This window comes from Amphiura filiformis, unplaced genomic scaffold, assembly GCF_039555335.1.
Source record: "Amphiura filiformis unplaced genomic scaffold, Afil_fr2py scaffold_71, whole genome shotgun sequence".
In the NCBI taxonomy this organism is placed as follows: Eukaryota; Metazoa; Echinodermata; class Ophiuroidea; order Amphilepidida; family Amphiuridae; genus Amphiura; species Amphiura filiformis.
Window position 1 is genome coordinate 182273 of NW_027305535.1, and position 16326 is coordinate 198598.

The window sequence follows — 16326 nt, forward strand, 5'->3', positions numbered from 1 at the left end:
AGGATGTAGTAAATAGTCATGATAGTCTTTATTACCGCTTCCAATTTTTTTTCGCTAATTTCGGACCAATGTGTACAAAGAATTCATTGAACTGGTCAGAAATTAATTGAGGATCACTTATGAGATTACCTGAATCGTCTTTAAATTGAGTTTGATTATTTTTACTGCTGTTCTTTCGCTTAAGTAAATTATTGATGTTTCTCCATGTTTGTTTCATATCATTTTTAGATTTGTTAAACTTAGTTTCATAATAATGACGTTTTGCCTTTCTGATGAGGCTATGTAGTTTATTTCTATACAATTTAAATTTATTAAGGTTGTTTTCTGTGGGTGAGTTTTTATACTTTTTATAAAGTTTATTTTTGTTATTTATACTTTTCAGCAAACCACCAGTAATCCAAGGCAATGACGGATTTTGTTTCCTATTATCGGTGCATTTCCTCAATGGAATACATTCATTTATTAGATCTTGAAGCCTAGATATAAATATGTTATAATCTTTGTTGGCATCATCACCTTGTAAAATTTCAGTCCAGTTAATTCTTGATAACTTTTCCTTTAGGTGATTAACATTACTGGTAGTTAGGTTTCTTTTACAACATGTGTCCTTATTACTTGCTTGATTCTTCCTTACTTTAATGCTAGTTGAAATAATAGTCAGAAAGTGATCACTTATGTCAGTAATCAATATCGCAGAATTAATGTCATAATTGTCAGTCAAGATATTGTCAGTTAGCGTTGCACTATGTTCCGTAATTCTAGTTGGTTTTGTAATAGCTGATGAATGAATGAATGAATGAATGAATAGCTGGTAACAGTGAATATGACAGAATCATGTTCAAATAATCATGAGTTGGTCTATGTATCTCCTCTTTTAATAAATCAATGTTAAAATCTCCCATAATATATGTAATTTTATTTATTCGTTTGTGATTTTTACGAGAATCGGATTTATTTCTTCAATAAAACTGTCAATACATGTATGAGCCCTATAAATGACGCCAACCAACACATTTTTTTGGTTTGATTGATCAATTTCTATAAAACAAGATTCATAATGTTGTGTTGCTTTATTTAAATCATGTCTCACTTTATATTTAACATTTTTTGATACGTATATACCGGCTCCTCCTTTTTCACGATTGAATCTATTTGTAAATTCAAATTCATAGTCAGGCAAATTATAGTAATTATGCGGTTTACTTTTTAAATGTGTTTCGGTCAATCCGATGACAGTAAAATTATGATCAATTTCTTTTAGACAATTATTCAACTTATGAAAGTTTTTCTTTAAACTTCTGATGTTCACATTCAGTGCAGAAAATGTATGATCATGAAGAATACTATTATTCCGTAGTTCACTTGGGGTCATGTACTTACAGTTATTAGCATTATATTGTTCGTACACATCCTCATTTATATACTTGTTATCATATCTCAAAGGGTTGAAAACCATATTATCATATTTTGAGAAGGTACAATTTAAATCATCTGCTATTGGTAGCGATGCCATCATACAATTACATCATATTATATTTGGCTTACTTATACAGTTATATACATCCTGCAATACTATATGAAACATTTTTGTTTGACGACACATAAACAAAACAAGAAAACAACAACAAAATTACCAAATTATATAATTGAGCACCAACCATAGATGAAGCGCGCGTCCCGCCTCCCTAAAAGTACAGAATATCTGTTAATTCCTTTCGTTATTATTATTATGACTAGGATTCTGATTACATTTCGACATATCTTTTCATCTTGCCAAACTTTGAATTTAATTCGAAGGAGCTATTTAGTACTCACACCAATCGATGACATGAACGATATACAATAGTATACAAAAAAACAACAACTTATTTTTAACCTGTTTACTCCAACATCAGGTCATAATAAATCGACCTTCAATTATGCAACTGTATTTATTTTTTTGCATGACTATAATACTTCCATGATAATACTTCAACGATAATACTTCAATGATGGATAATGCTTTTATGCATTATATAATGTCAGAGAATCTCATCTTCTTTGTTTTGTTTGGCGACCATTGATGTGGAATAAACATGACCACCAATCATATATAAAATCTTATTGCCAACCTTTCTACTTTCACATTGATGTGGAATAAACACATCATTGACACTAAATCATTATATAAAATCCTATTGCCAACCTTTCTACTTTTACTCCCATCTTCCAAATACAATATCATCATTTCATTATACATGGGTATAAGAACATATTATTAGATACAACATCCAGTCATTTTTAAGGTAATTTCCAAATTTACCATTTTTATCATTCAGCGTTAGCTTCGTCTCAATATGTGCCTGCATACATACTTCCACGCTTCCATCAAAAGTGAATTGACAATCATTTAATATTTTATATAATATAAGCAGTATACTTCTTTAGGTACAAATAATTGTTTAATAAATACAAACAAAAGTGTTTTCACTTCCGTAAAAGCGACAGAATGATAAAAACACGAACTGAAAAGAAATACATATGATTTTTCTATTGAATTTCACTTTCTTCTTTTTTTTTTTTTTTTTTTTAAATGAGAAGGAAATCAATTATCTAAATTTCATAGAAAATTTTTGTTTTTGATTAACTAGATTGTCAAGTCAAGTTGATTGTTTTACACAGATCTTGGCCACAAAGCTAATTGAACTCACCGGGAAACTGAAATTCTTATAACAAACTAACACAATATCCTGATACACATGTTAATGTGACTTGTAGGAATCAAAATATGAATTTATTAATTTTGAATGATTCCTAAATATTTTATTCCTTTTCACCGTATAGTCAATATACAAGAGCATAAAGCATATGTGTTGGGGTCCTGATTTAAATCTTGAAAATATATGCAATATTGAATCAATGGGTTTTTATAATGGTTTTAAATGCTAAACCCGAATCACAGTCCTGGAGTTATAGAGTTTTCCGCTTTTCAAGTAAAGTCAGTTGTGCAAAGAGATGGACCTAATTAATGTAAATCAGAACCTATGGTGGTATTGCTGACGTGCTTAACAGACTTGGAGAGTCTTCGTCTGGTTCTCTTGTTCTTGTACGTTTTTCTGGTGGAGGACTCGGTGTTGCCATTGACGACTCATTCTCTCAATCAATCAATCAGATTTATTTTACTTCCATCAAAAATTACAACAAAATACAATAATTATAAAAAGTACAACACGATGGAGGAGGTACAACGATAAGCTTAAGCCTGTAAATGCTGCACCCCTGTATAATTAAATTACACAAATTAAAACAGAACAAAAACAAAACGAGGATCTGTAGCCAAACAATTTAAAGACAAATATAATGAATCAATCAATTTAAATATAATATTGTACTATAATCATGAGTATTTAACATTTACATATAGCAAATTACAAACGCTGATATAAAGCATAAAAGCAATGATAAACAACTTTGAGATGACATATTAAGTGGAGGCAATGATTTGACAGAATGATTAACAGAAATATTACACTATAATAATGAAGCAAAACATACTTGGATCTACTTGTCATTCAGGAAGGCATGTACTCCTCTCTTAAAGAGAGAAATGTTGGTAGCTAGCCTGTCTAATCTCATAAGGTATTTGATTCCAAATTTTTGGACCATTTGAGACAACAGTACTTGTTTTGTGCAGTTGGTAATTATGCTTATTTCTAGTATTATAACTGTGAATATCCTTAAGACTCTTAAACATAGCATCAAATGATTTTGGTAACATACCTTGGGTATACTTATACATAAAAATAGACAACTCTTTCTTATACATATCAAATATATCAAGAACATTGTATTTATCAAAAAGTGGTCTTGAATGGCTTAAATACGGACTATGAGATATTATTCTTAAAGCTCTTTTTTGTAGCTTAAATAATTTGTTCAGATATGCCTTGTTTGCATTTCCCCAAAGTAAAATACCGTAATTAAAATAGGGTACAACTAGTGAACAGTAAAGGTTGTACAAAGTTTGTTCGGGTAAATAATGCTTCACCTTGTTCAAAACGCCAATATTTCGAGAAGACATATTACAAATATTAACAATCTGTTTCTTCCAAGAAAGATTTTCATCAATAGTTAGACCCAGGAATTTGGCTTCTTTAACACGAGTCAGTTTACAACCATCTAAAGATATTACAATATTATTGTCATTGATTTCCTTGGTTTTGGACACAGTACCTAAAAACATGAGATTTGTCTTTTTTGCATTGAGTGAAAGTTTGTTAGCTTTGAACCAGTTAATTACCTCTCTCAGCTCATTATTAATTACATTACAGAGTTCATTAATATTTTCATGTGAGTAGAAAACAGTGGTATCATCAGCTTAATAAAATAAATGATAGTAATTCAGATGTGTGAGCGATGTCATTCATATAGATGATGAAAAGCAGAGGACCCAATATTGATCCTTGTGGAACGCCACATAAAATCGGTTCATAAGATGAGACTTCTGAATTGTATGACACATATTGTTTTCTCTCAGAAAGATAATTTGAAAACCATTGAGATGTTACTCCTCTAAAACCATAGTGTTCCAGTTTGCTTATCAAAATATTATGATTTATGGTGTCAAATGCTTTTGACAGGTCCATAAAAATACCAGCTGTGTGTTTCTTTTCACTACTTGCATTTTCAATGTCACATACAAAATCCAAAACTGCCATATATGTAGAATGGTTGCTTCTAAAGCCATACTGCTTATCATACAAAACATCTGTATCTGATCCCCCAGTTACACTTGAGGCTGTGGACCGTTGACTCTGATTCATTTCAGGCATGGAATTGGCGACATCTGCAAATCTCAAATGGGTTGGAATTGGACGTGTACCAGGGATCTGATCTCCGGGGCGAACTCTTTGTTTCTTAATGAACAATGCCAGTTCTGTGCCGATAACTCGGAAGGTCCTGGGTAATTTAGCTTGACCAGCCTTCTTGAAGAGCGGCATAAGTCCTCTTTTTTGTTCCTGTAGTTCCATTGGATAGTGTTGTTGCACGAAATACTGTTGCCTGTCTCCTGTTATTGTCTTTACTTTGTACTCCTTCAAATTCTTAGCGTAGCTCAAAACGAAATCCCGATCCCCCATTTGTGCAAATTTGGCTATGATGTTGGTAGGTCTGCCTTGCTGCTCTTGTAGTCGGTGGCAGTCAAGTAATATGATGGAGTGGGCCCAATTTTTGGGTACCCCCATACACTGAATCCAGAACTCACGCAGGGCATTCTCAGTTTCCCATTTCTCTTTCTCCATTCCCTGTATACCACAAAATATCAAATTGTGTTTATAACTATCAATTCTATGCTTTAGGTTTTCCCTGTACATGTCATCCCTCAGTGTGGCAAAATCAGCATATCTGGCATACTTAGTCTTATTTAACGCTTCAAGTTTCGCTTTCAAGTCTTTAATTTCCTCATGTGCATGTTGCAAACTCGCATCAATCCCGTCCTTCCATTCTTTCACTTCTTTCTTAAAGGTATCAAATCGCGTTATTACTTCGTTCAGTTTCTATGGTATGTCCTTCAAATCATTTAGCTGCTTTATTATTATGTCCAGCTTATCCTCACCCATGACTATATATTTGGTATTCATGCGTATATACTCACGACGGCAGTCAGCTTATATACCAGGACGATAGTATGCCCGGGGATAGTATGCTTTAAAGTATAAGATACGAATCCAGTATACTAGGATTAGATTCTAATTGGTATAGCCCATTATGTTCTTTGTCATCTTCCTCAGGTACCCCAGCTGGTGGGAGTGCATTGGGGGAATTGTTTGTGAGATGTAGCGATGATAATATCATATGTGAGACCAAGAAAGTGGTAAGTGTAAATTGATGGAATTGGAATAATAATAACTAATGTCATAACGATTCACCAGGGAATTTTTGTACAGGCAATTTGATATCATAAAAGTGTCTTAACTGCTTAATTGTCAGGTCAAGAACTTGTATTCTGCCTTAGTGGTCCAGTATATGTTCTTGCTCCTGGTATGACGTAACCCTGTACTCTGCCCCGCAGGAGGAGTGGAGGTATATTTATGTGCTGGTCACATACCTCACCATGGTTAGTTGCACATATCTGAGGGGTCATTGCAGAAGCGTCCATGTAGCGATCCCTGACAGATTTTTTTTCTGTACAATTCTGCAACCTAGTACAACTGCACTTTGGTGTATTTGTTTATGGTATGTAACTTTTGGTACTCGTACGTACAATAAGCAAATAAATTGGGCTATTGCAGTTGAGATCCATACACCCCTATGGAAGACATGACCTTAATCTCCCACACAGGGAATTTCAAATGGGGTTACCTGAATGGGTGGCTCCATTTGAAATCTACACCCCTTGTCTGGAAGGTTAAGGTCATGTCTTCCACAGGGGGTGTATAGATTTCAACTCAAATAGCACATTACCAATATTTTTGTAACCTTGCATTGGCACCTCATCCTTGGTAGTTTGCTTTCTTTTTGTGATATACAATATACATAATGCACTATTTTATGTTTGTTTCAGCCTCCCGGTGAACCTCAGGATGTATATTTAAAGGTGCCTTGTGGCGCATCACCTTCAGTCAAGAAATTCTTTGTACTCATTTATACGTAAGTAAACAGTTACTGGTGTCACTTTGAAAGCATTTTGTATTTTACATGGAGATTTTCCTACATATTAGCCTTTTATTTGCTTCTATTTTTTTTAAGTTGTCAAAAAAAATTATGAAAAAAAAGTTATATTGATTTTAAGGGGTAGATTTTAACTTGAGCAACACACATCTAATGCAGTAGTGTGCTCAAGAAAGGTATTATGAGAACAGAATATGCGTTATAACAGACCCTAGCTATCAAATACTACGTCACTCATTTAAATCAAGTTCTGTCAGCAAACTAGAGACTTGTCCATCTGACACTTACAACTGTCCACCAACATGACTGCCATTTCAATTGTTATGCCGCTCCCGTTGGTTTATTCGATAGGGTCTATAGACCTTATATTACACCAAACTGATACCATTTTGATATTTTTCTCCATATAGAAATCAGTTCCTATCCGTCCCTGTACAGACCTGGCAGTTTTACATCCATGCTCTGCAAAGAGTGGACATAAATTGTGTGGAAGGACAGACTAGTAAATTCTCCTTGATTCTGAGGGGTACTCATGCTTCACGCTTGGTGCATTGCTATACATCACACCCTAATGAAATGCAGGTAATTATATCACAAGGTTACTAAGGGTAGATATAATTGTGTTGAAGGACAGCCTAGTAAATTCTCCTTGATTCTGAGAGGTACTCATGCTTCACGCTTGGTGCATTGCTATACATCACATCCTAATGAAATGCAGGTAATTATATCACAAGTTTAGATGGGTAGATATAAATTGTGTGGAAGGACAGACTAGTAAATTCTCTTTGATTCTGAGGGGCACTCATGCTTCAGGCTTGGTGCATTGCTATACATCACACCCTAATGAAATGCAGGTAATTATATCACAAGGTTACTAAGGGTAGATATAATTGTGTGGAAGGACAGACTAGTAAATTCTCCTTGATTCTGAGAGGTACCCATGCTTCACGCTTGGTGCATTGCTATACATCACATCCTAAAGAAATGCAGGTAATTATATCATAAGGTTACTAAGGGTAGATATAATTGTGTGGAAGGACAGACTAGTAAATTCTCCTTGATTCTGAGGGGTACTCATGCTTCACGCTTGGTGCATTGCTATACATCACATCCTAATGAAATGCAGGTAATTATATCATAAGGTTACTAAGAGTAGATATAATTGTGTTGAAGGACAGACTAGTAAATTCTCCTTGATTCTGAGGGGTACTCATGCTTCACGCTTGGTGCATTGCTATACATCACATCCTAATGAAATGCAGGTAATTATATCACAAGGTTACTAAGGGTAGATATAAATTGTGTGGAAGGACAGACTAGTAAATTCTCCTTGATTCTGAGGGGTACTCATGCTTCACGCTTGGTGCATTGCTATACATCACATCCTAATGAAATGAAGGTAATTATATCACAAGATTACTAAGGGTAGATATAAATTGTGTGGAAGGACAGACTAGTAAATTCTCCTTGATTCTGAGGGGTACTCATGCTTCACGCTTGGTGCATTGCTATACATCACATACTAATGAAATACTATTTTTCATCTTGGCGAGGCAGTGTGTTTAAACAAGTGCGTGAGTTTGCGCAAATGTTCGCAATTTGAATAATGAAATGCACACTGACATCAATGCCTCGTCAAGATGAAAAATAGTGTAGATTTTGATAAACTTTCACTTGTCACAAGCAAAGGAGCTAAAAAGAAAGTAATGGAAATGTAAGTGGCTGAAACAATTCTTACAAAAATTCTGTGAACAAAAAAAATCGGGAAATGCTAGACACAGTAAAAGTGGATATACTTCACACACAAGTAAATCTTAATCATTTCTCAACAAAATGTTTTATTTGTATTCTCCTTTGAGTGCCAATTCAATAATTTCAACTGTTAAATTCCAATACAAATATACGGTATTATATTTATCTTTAGATTAAAAAAAAGTATGTCTCAAATCATTTGTTTTGGAGAAATTGGCTAATAAATTTTTCCCCATTTCTTTTTTTTTTTACAAACATATATCGGTAAAATATGTTTTAATAACATTTTGATGGAAGAATTGTGTGATTGATTAAGGTTACAACTATTTTAAACTGTTGCGATTTGGTAGTTCACAGCATCTTGCGAATGTTAGTGAGCTTTGGCAAAAATTGTATTGATCATTTCATAGCGAGTGTGTAGAATAATTCAAATATCACAGATATACTTTGTGGTCCTGTGGTTCTTGAGTTGTAAAGAGGGCTGAAACAACAACACTTTTCTAAAACGTACATAACTCATTAACAACAATAAATTAAGAAAGTTTTCAAAGTATATGATTTGTAGAATGAACTTTTGCAAAACATCAAAGTCTTATTTTTCAATAATATATTGATTTAGATAATAAAAAATTTTTTTTAAACTTATTTTGATTGAGTTTGAGTGGGCAAATGGCAAAAAAAAGGAGAAAATCCGCATTGGATTTCAAAATCTTTGAGACATACAATGTACTATTTTTTGGCTTTATCAAGTTAAAATATCAAATATAATTGACCTTTTCGGTAAATTCCATAAGCCTTTGCGAGTACACCTGAGATGTTGTCATTTGATGTCACGTCATACAATGCACTATTTTTTTGGCTTTATCAAGTTCAAATATCAAATATAATTGACCTTTTCGGTAAATTCCATAAGCCTTTGCGAGTACACCTGAGATGTTGTCATTTGACGTCACGCTGATCTGCGCTGATGCGCACATCGTTTATCGAACATGGTTACTGTGCATCGCAAGTCGGTGTGACATCAAGTGACAACATCTCAGGTGCACTCGCAAAGGCTTATGGGATTAACCGAAAGGTGAATTAAAGCCATATTGTAACATTTGCTGTGAAGAGGAAGCCCTCAATGTTTTTCAAAATTCTGATTTATATATTATTGTAATGCAATGTAGTAAACTAACTTACCCTGAAAATATCTTTAGGTGCTGTATAGTTGTAACAAATTTGAGAATTTGAATAGAATGACAGAATACGTCGTTTAATTACTACGATTGAAATATTTGTCAAATGCATACGCGATGCAAATAACACTGTGTACACAGCATGTGGGAAGGTCATAACACATCAAAAGGACCGAACAGACTCACAATCGAGAAAGTTACACGCATTGGTATCACATGTGCTGGTATTAAATAGCGATTTTCTTTTTGCCTAATCTGTTTGGGTCCAAATTAAATGGAGACAGACATACAGATGGAAATGTTACAACATGGCATTAAGTGATTATGAAGAAGTTTGAACCACAGTGTTACATTATCTTGAACCATAGTCAGCGGAAGTGGGGGCACATCTCCCCCTAAATTTTTGCATGGGGGGATGTCGCCCCTAAAAATCATAGTGATTATAAAGAAGTTTGAACCACAATGTTATAACGTTATATTATCTTGAACCATAGGTGGCGGCAGAAGCAAGGGGGGTATGTCCCCCCTAGAAATCATAATAGAAGAAAAAAATAAAGCAATAATTGCCTTGTGCATATTCCTTTTTAGCACGAAAAACATCATGTTTTTGGCCCAAATTTTGCACGCTTTACACATACTGGCCCATGAAACAGCAAAACACACTTTCATTTGGGGCTAAAATAGTCTGAAATTAAAATCCAAGAACAACCGGAACAAAATATGCTCGTCCCCGACCCACCTAAATTTTATTGCTTCTGCCACCACTGTCTTGATATATATGTTTATGACTTGATCCTCTTGCTCTCAATTTCCAATATCTTTGTTTCATACAATTAATGCAGTCAAAGGTCTAAAACAAATCCAAACTGGAAAATAATGGAATTATCATTCTAAACAATACAAATATTTTATAGGCGCAATTTTAGAATCTGGTACCCCACCCTGTGTAACACTCTCTAAAGTTGCTTATCATATCATACACAGAATAGAGCACCACTCGTGTGTGGTGTACATGTACCTGATTGTAAAATCTAGCCATTTTATAATAATTGAAGACCGAATTAAAAGACTAGTTTGTGTATGACGTCCTGTCAACTAGACCAAAAATGACGTACTGCGCAGGTCAGCAACCAATCAGATGCAAACTAGTCTTTATAATTCGGTCTTCAATTATAGTAGTGATGATTTTGATTACAAGACAATGATAAGGATTTTTATTTTGCTTTTAACAAGAAATGTCAGCAAGTGATATCAATCATGTACCTGGTTGGAATAGTGTTTCTTTTCAACATACAATTGTATACTTGCTATATTTTTTTTATTTTTTATTTCAATACCAACATTGAGCCAGAGCTTGAAAATCTACTGTTTTTTATGTAGCTGAGAAGGTATTATACTTATACGGTTGATAAAAGATCAGATACACATGCCCTTTAAATATCGCTATGAACTCATTTTGGGTAGAATCGTAGTTTAATGCCAATCATATCATTAGAAAGGAAACACATGACTGGTTTTGTCCATGCTCAGGAGCAAATTATAAGTGGATGCGAGTACTACCACACTGCTACCATCACCATTAGTACCATCATTGTAATAATTGCTATTTATTATCTCTTACTATTTTTAAAATATTAATTTTGAGTTCCAGAATGGATTCACCAGTATTTAAAATTGTCTCTTCCCTGTTTAAGGGGGCATTTTGTGATCCACAGCCTCATCCCCCACTTTTCTCAAAAAAAGTTGAGATTTTTATACCACAGGAAAGCTCTGGCTACGTAATGTTTATGTTAGAGTCCGAAATTTACTGTTTTCTAAAATCCATTTTCCGTTTCGTAATCCGTGTTATAAAATTTCTAAATGCATGTTTTATGAATAAAACTTAAAATGTATAAACAATGATTATGATTGATATTAATGTCACAATAAAGTGTTCAATATCGCGATCAATATACTCTGATTGGAATATTCTTATGATAATAGGCTGACTGTTACGATGTTTGGAGAGATATAGGGAGTTCATACATTTATTTCGGTATTATTAAACAATATTTTTATCATAAAAATTGACACACACAACTCAAGATTGTTTTTAACATTTATTTCTCTTATCTTTTGACAATTTTTGTCACGCCATACAAAAATGTCAGTTTCGTGTTGTACCTCCGATTCCGTGATTTTTTCCATTTTCCGTAAAACGGAAAACTTCGGACTCTAGTTTATGTACAAAAATTTTCTTGCAGATTAGTTTGTTTAGCAAAAATATTGTAAAATTTGAATTGCGCTCTGATGTACCAGAACAAAATTACGCACAGTGGCCTATGGATTAGTGTAATGCAGATCATTCATCATGCACAACAAGCAAACGCAAAATCGGAATCAACTGAAATTTTGGAGCTTTTTTCGTGGATATCTACTGAAAAATGTCATAAAAAGAGGATGCTAGGATCACGAAATACTCCTTTATTTAACCAGTGCAATTGTAGATTTTAATGTAATCTTCAGCCAAATAACTTGTTTCGCTTTTGAATCCTACAACCAGGTGATTTGTGTCTGAAAAGGTCATGGCTATTGGAATATCACTACCAGTGTTAAATGATGCGATGAATTTACAAGGATTCACACAGTATTGCTCTATCTTTCCACTCCCTCTTACTTCAATCAATCCACTCCCAATCAGCAAGCAATCAGATACATCATAACACACACATCTTACATCTGGTATATCAACACTAATGACCTCTCTTCCTGAATCCACATCCCACACATACACTTTATTCAACAGATCACATAATGCAACCTGTGAGCCATTCATAGCAGTAAGGCTAAATGGTTCAAAATTTAGGTTAATAGTTTTCAATTTTCTTCCATCATGCGTAAGTACAACAAGAGTCTTTGTATCATCACTTCCTACTATTATTCTGCCGTCACATAGCACAGCAATAGATGACAGTCCATCTGTATCCCAGGCAGTGGGTGGGTCCCTTTTATTAAAGGTGCCCTCATGCTGCCCTTTGGGACCAAACACTTCTATGGAGGTGGAGGTGGCAACCATGTACTTTCCATTATCAGTCACTGCTACAGCATGTGCATCTTTCACATCCAGGTTCAATTCATGCTTATATTTATCTGTTGCCTGTTTATGATAAATTTGTACACTATTCCGCTGACAAACTGCTAAAACATCATTTCCCCCATAGATGCTAGTACATGTAGACATGTAGTTGCGAAAGTCTATGGTTTGAGTCTGTTTCATTTTCCTTACAGGTACAAGTTTTCCCAAATCACCAAATTGCTCTGAAACAAACTTATAAGAGGTTGTAGCTCGAACCTCCTTTGTGCTCTTTCCACCCAATTGTATCTCCTCAAACTTTTCTTCAAGTTGATCATGCTTAGTCACATACTCATATGGTGTTGCACTTTCCATAACTCTGCCTGCTTCAGCTATCACTTTCCCCAAAGCTTGATTATCTCTGTCCAGTTCCTCCTCTTGCTTTTGGTATCCGAGTAGATGCTTTTGCCTAAGTTCTCTTAGCTGGGTTTTAATTGTTTTCCCACTCTCAATAACTTTGGCAACTGCATCATCTTTGGCACGGTCAATTTCTTGCTCAGTTTCAGCTGTGGATTCTTTGACTTGCTTCTTAAGTTTTAGAACTTGTTGAACTAAATGCTTATTTTTCTTTTTCTCAATGTTTGCACTTTGAATTCTGTCTTTCATTTGTTGAAGTTTTTCTGCATAGATAGTTTTCACTCCTTTTATTTCATGAGTAGATTTGTCATGATCTAAGAACCCACATGCCTGACACACCAACACTCTGCATGTGACACAGTAGAAATGCAGTTTTTCATCATCATGTACTTCACATGTTGGTACGCTGCTTTCTGTATGTGCAGATTCATAAGCTTTCAGCTTTTCAGGATGTTTAAGATGATTTTCTGCCAAGCTCCGCAATCGAATACTAGTTCTCAAAGCCGAAACACCGCCTTCGTTTACTGGTGTTTTACGAGGAACTCTAGTTTCCCTGCGACATTCTGGACATGTTATAACACGTAAACCTCCTTTCACCATTTTTGTAAGACACTTTTGACAATACACATGTGGGCAGTCCAACTGTTTGGGTGTATTTGGGTCCACAAATAACTCCAAACAAAGTGGACATGATAGACCTGCTTCAGCATTCTCCAAATATGCTGCTGCCATATCACTATTGAGTTAAGTATCTTCACAAAATGAATAGTTAAAGTTATATATAAATGTCAGAAAGTTCTTCTCCAGAATTATACTGGTAACACACCCCAACCTTTTTCCAATTTTACTTCCTGTTCATATCAGCACAGTCCACTAGTGCATAATTTCAATCTGTGGCAGGGTGTTTTCACCAACCATGCATGCCAACCTAGGAGCCCCTATTGTCCTCAAGTTCACATGCTCACTTAAGCGTGGCAAGAATAACATGATTAAGAAAAATGAAATAAGTCGGTTATCCGTAACAATTAAAAATTAATGTCAAATTTCTTGCGGGCCAGTAAAAGTGGCTGCACCATGCAGGGGGAAGGGGAATCTTGGGGTAAACATGAAAATGTGCCTTAATTTTTTTTTCAAAATGTCTGATTTTTTGTGTTGTTTGATGTGAAAATGCCAATAAAAGTCCAATTTTAATATTGGTCATTTAAAAAAAAAATACATTATAAAAAAATTATTTTTTTGTACAAAGACAAATTTCTGGTTATGCATTTTAGTTTTTTTAGTTCTGGTTCTTTTTATTTTAATGCTATCAAAAACTGGAATGTTTTGCCGGAAAATATTAAATCTGTTTCACTGAAACACAAGTTAAAAAAGATGTCAAAGCTCACATTTTGCATCAAATGAATGTCTAGTTTGTTGTTTTTCGTTGTTTTTGTTTATTCTATTTTGGTGTTTTTTACCAGTCTTAACTTTTAACTTTTTTTTCTGTACTATGGGGACTCCTTTGGAAATAAGTTTTTTTTAAGCATAAAGGGCTATCCTTGGCATGGTGTTATGGATTATGTATGTAAAATTTGTATGTTTATAATATTATGTATATTTTACCTGTAAGTGCAATATACGAGGGGGTATCAAAAAGTTTTAGAAGTCGCCCAGAAGTGAAAGAGCTTTATCAATGAAATTTTGTCAGTGCAATCACTGGTCCTTATGTACACTATGGTGCAAAAATGGTCTCATAAGTATGTTTACTTTTTTTACAGGAGCTAGATGTCACTACCTGCCTATGTAACCGCATAACCAGCAAAATGGAGAAAATTGAGGCATGCAGCATGATTAAGTTCCATTTTAAGGGTTACAGTGCCCAGATAATCTGTGATGAAATAAAAATTCCTTTTCCAAAAAGCGACAGTGACATATCACAATCACCACCGAAGATAACCTTCATTTCATCATCAATTTTCTAGGCACTGCAACCCTTCAAAAGCAGGATCTTAATAATGCTGCTTGCCTCAATTTTCTCAATCTTGCAGTTTATGCGCAGTAACTGGGGCAGCAGGTTATTGGCATCTAGTGCCACCTGTAAAAAAAGTAAACATACTTATGAGACCATGTTTAGACCATAATGTACATAAGAACCAGTGATTGCACTGACAAAATTTCATTGATATAGCTCTTTCACTTCTGGGCTATTTCTAAAACTTTTTGATACCCCCTCGTAATGTTTGTAATGTAGGCCTATATCCATTTTTAACATGCTGAATAAAATGAAATCAAATCAAATCGTTTCTTTAAGGGGTCAGGATATTGGGTCCTCTTTAATCAACTTTTGATCCCACAAGAACATAGGTAACTATTAGCACCCTTTGTTTGTGTATGAAACTCATTCATATAACATTCATGTTTGTAGGCCTAAAACTTAGTTGTATTTTCATTTTTAAGAAACTTGTGACATTTTAAGGCTTTAAAAAACTTCCTAAGTCACATGTATGTCATCTTTATGAGCTCTGGTATTTCATGAAAATATTTTAAATTGATTGCACCCGACAAGAGGCACATATTTGGTCAAGTGCATCACATAATGTCAGATCTTAAAGGTTATGATCATTAATTTTTATTGCCGTCACTATTTATATGCAAATAACCAAATCTTTTGAAAATCATCCTGGCATGAAGATCAGTTTTTTCTACATTTGAGGCAAGAACATTTTGTATATGCAGGCTAATTTTAGGAATTATTAGTGTTAATGACATTGCCATTGGGGTGCACAACTATTTATTGTTATCTACATAACAGGTTTGTATAAAGGATTAACAAATCAATTTTGGTAAATTTAATGTCGGAAATTAAGGATTATTGCAGGTGAAAATTTCATGCCACTAAAATACTGCCCTCTATCAGTATGACACTGGGATTCCAAACCTGCTCATCTGTCAGGGCACAGTTCTTTCACACCAATATGTTTGTATGTGTATATATTGACATTTGAATGTATTGGGTACAAAATTTCATACTCCTCATTTTAAAGGTCAACGTTTGTATGTGCATGTATAATGTGTAACTACATGTACATTCCACATCAAGTTTCACACCACACAGGTAGTAGAATTGATAAAGGAAACTACAAAATATATCAATTCAAATCAATATACATATTTTGAGTTAGTGATTATCGCAAGCCATTGAGGTCATTATGTATTATATTGCCACAACGTGTTGCTTTTGAAAGTAAGGCATTAAGATAATCAATACAAAAGGAGCTTTGGCAAGGCATTGTTTTTAAA

General features: G+C 34.3%; 2 protein-coding genes across 2 annotated transcripts in view; one reads left to right on the forward strand and one right to left on the reverse strand.

Annotated features, from left to right (window-relative positions):
- LOC140144672 (nephrocystin-4-like) overlaps nt 1-16326 on the forward strand; it is a 158523-nt gene that overhangs the window by 125576 nt on the left and 16621 nt on the right. The window contains exons 27-30 of the mRNA XM_072166479.1: nt 5769-5851; nt 6542-6627; nt 7059-7246; nt 7911-8047. Of these exons, the coding sequence (XP_072022580.1) occupies nt 5769-5851; nt 6542-6627; nt 7059-7246; nt 7911-8047 (494 nt within the window). The remainder of the gene's footprint in view (nt 1-5768; nt 5852-6541; nt 6628-7058; nt 7247-7910; nt 8048-16326) is intronic.
- Nucleotides 12046-13880, reverse strand: LOC140144669 (uncharacterized). Its single transcript, XM_072166477.1, has one exon. The coding sequence runs from the start codon at nt 13777-13779 to the stop codon at nt 12046-12048; it is 1734 nt and encodes a 577-aa protein (XP_072022578.1). The 5' UTR covers nt 13780-13880.

Bases quoted from the DNA above. Each gene is read 5' to 3' on its own strand.
- LOC140144669 (XM_072166477.1), bottom strand. From the start codon at position 13,779: ATGGCAGCAGCATATTTGGAGAATGCTGAAGCAGGTCTATCATGTCCA.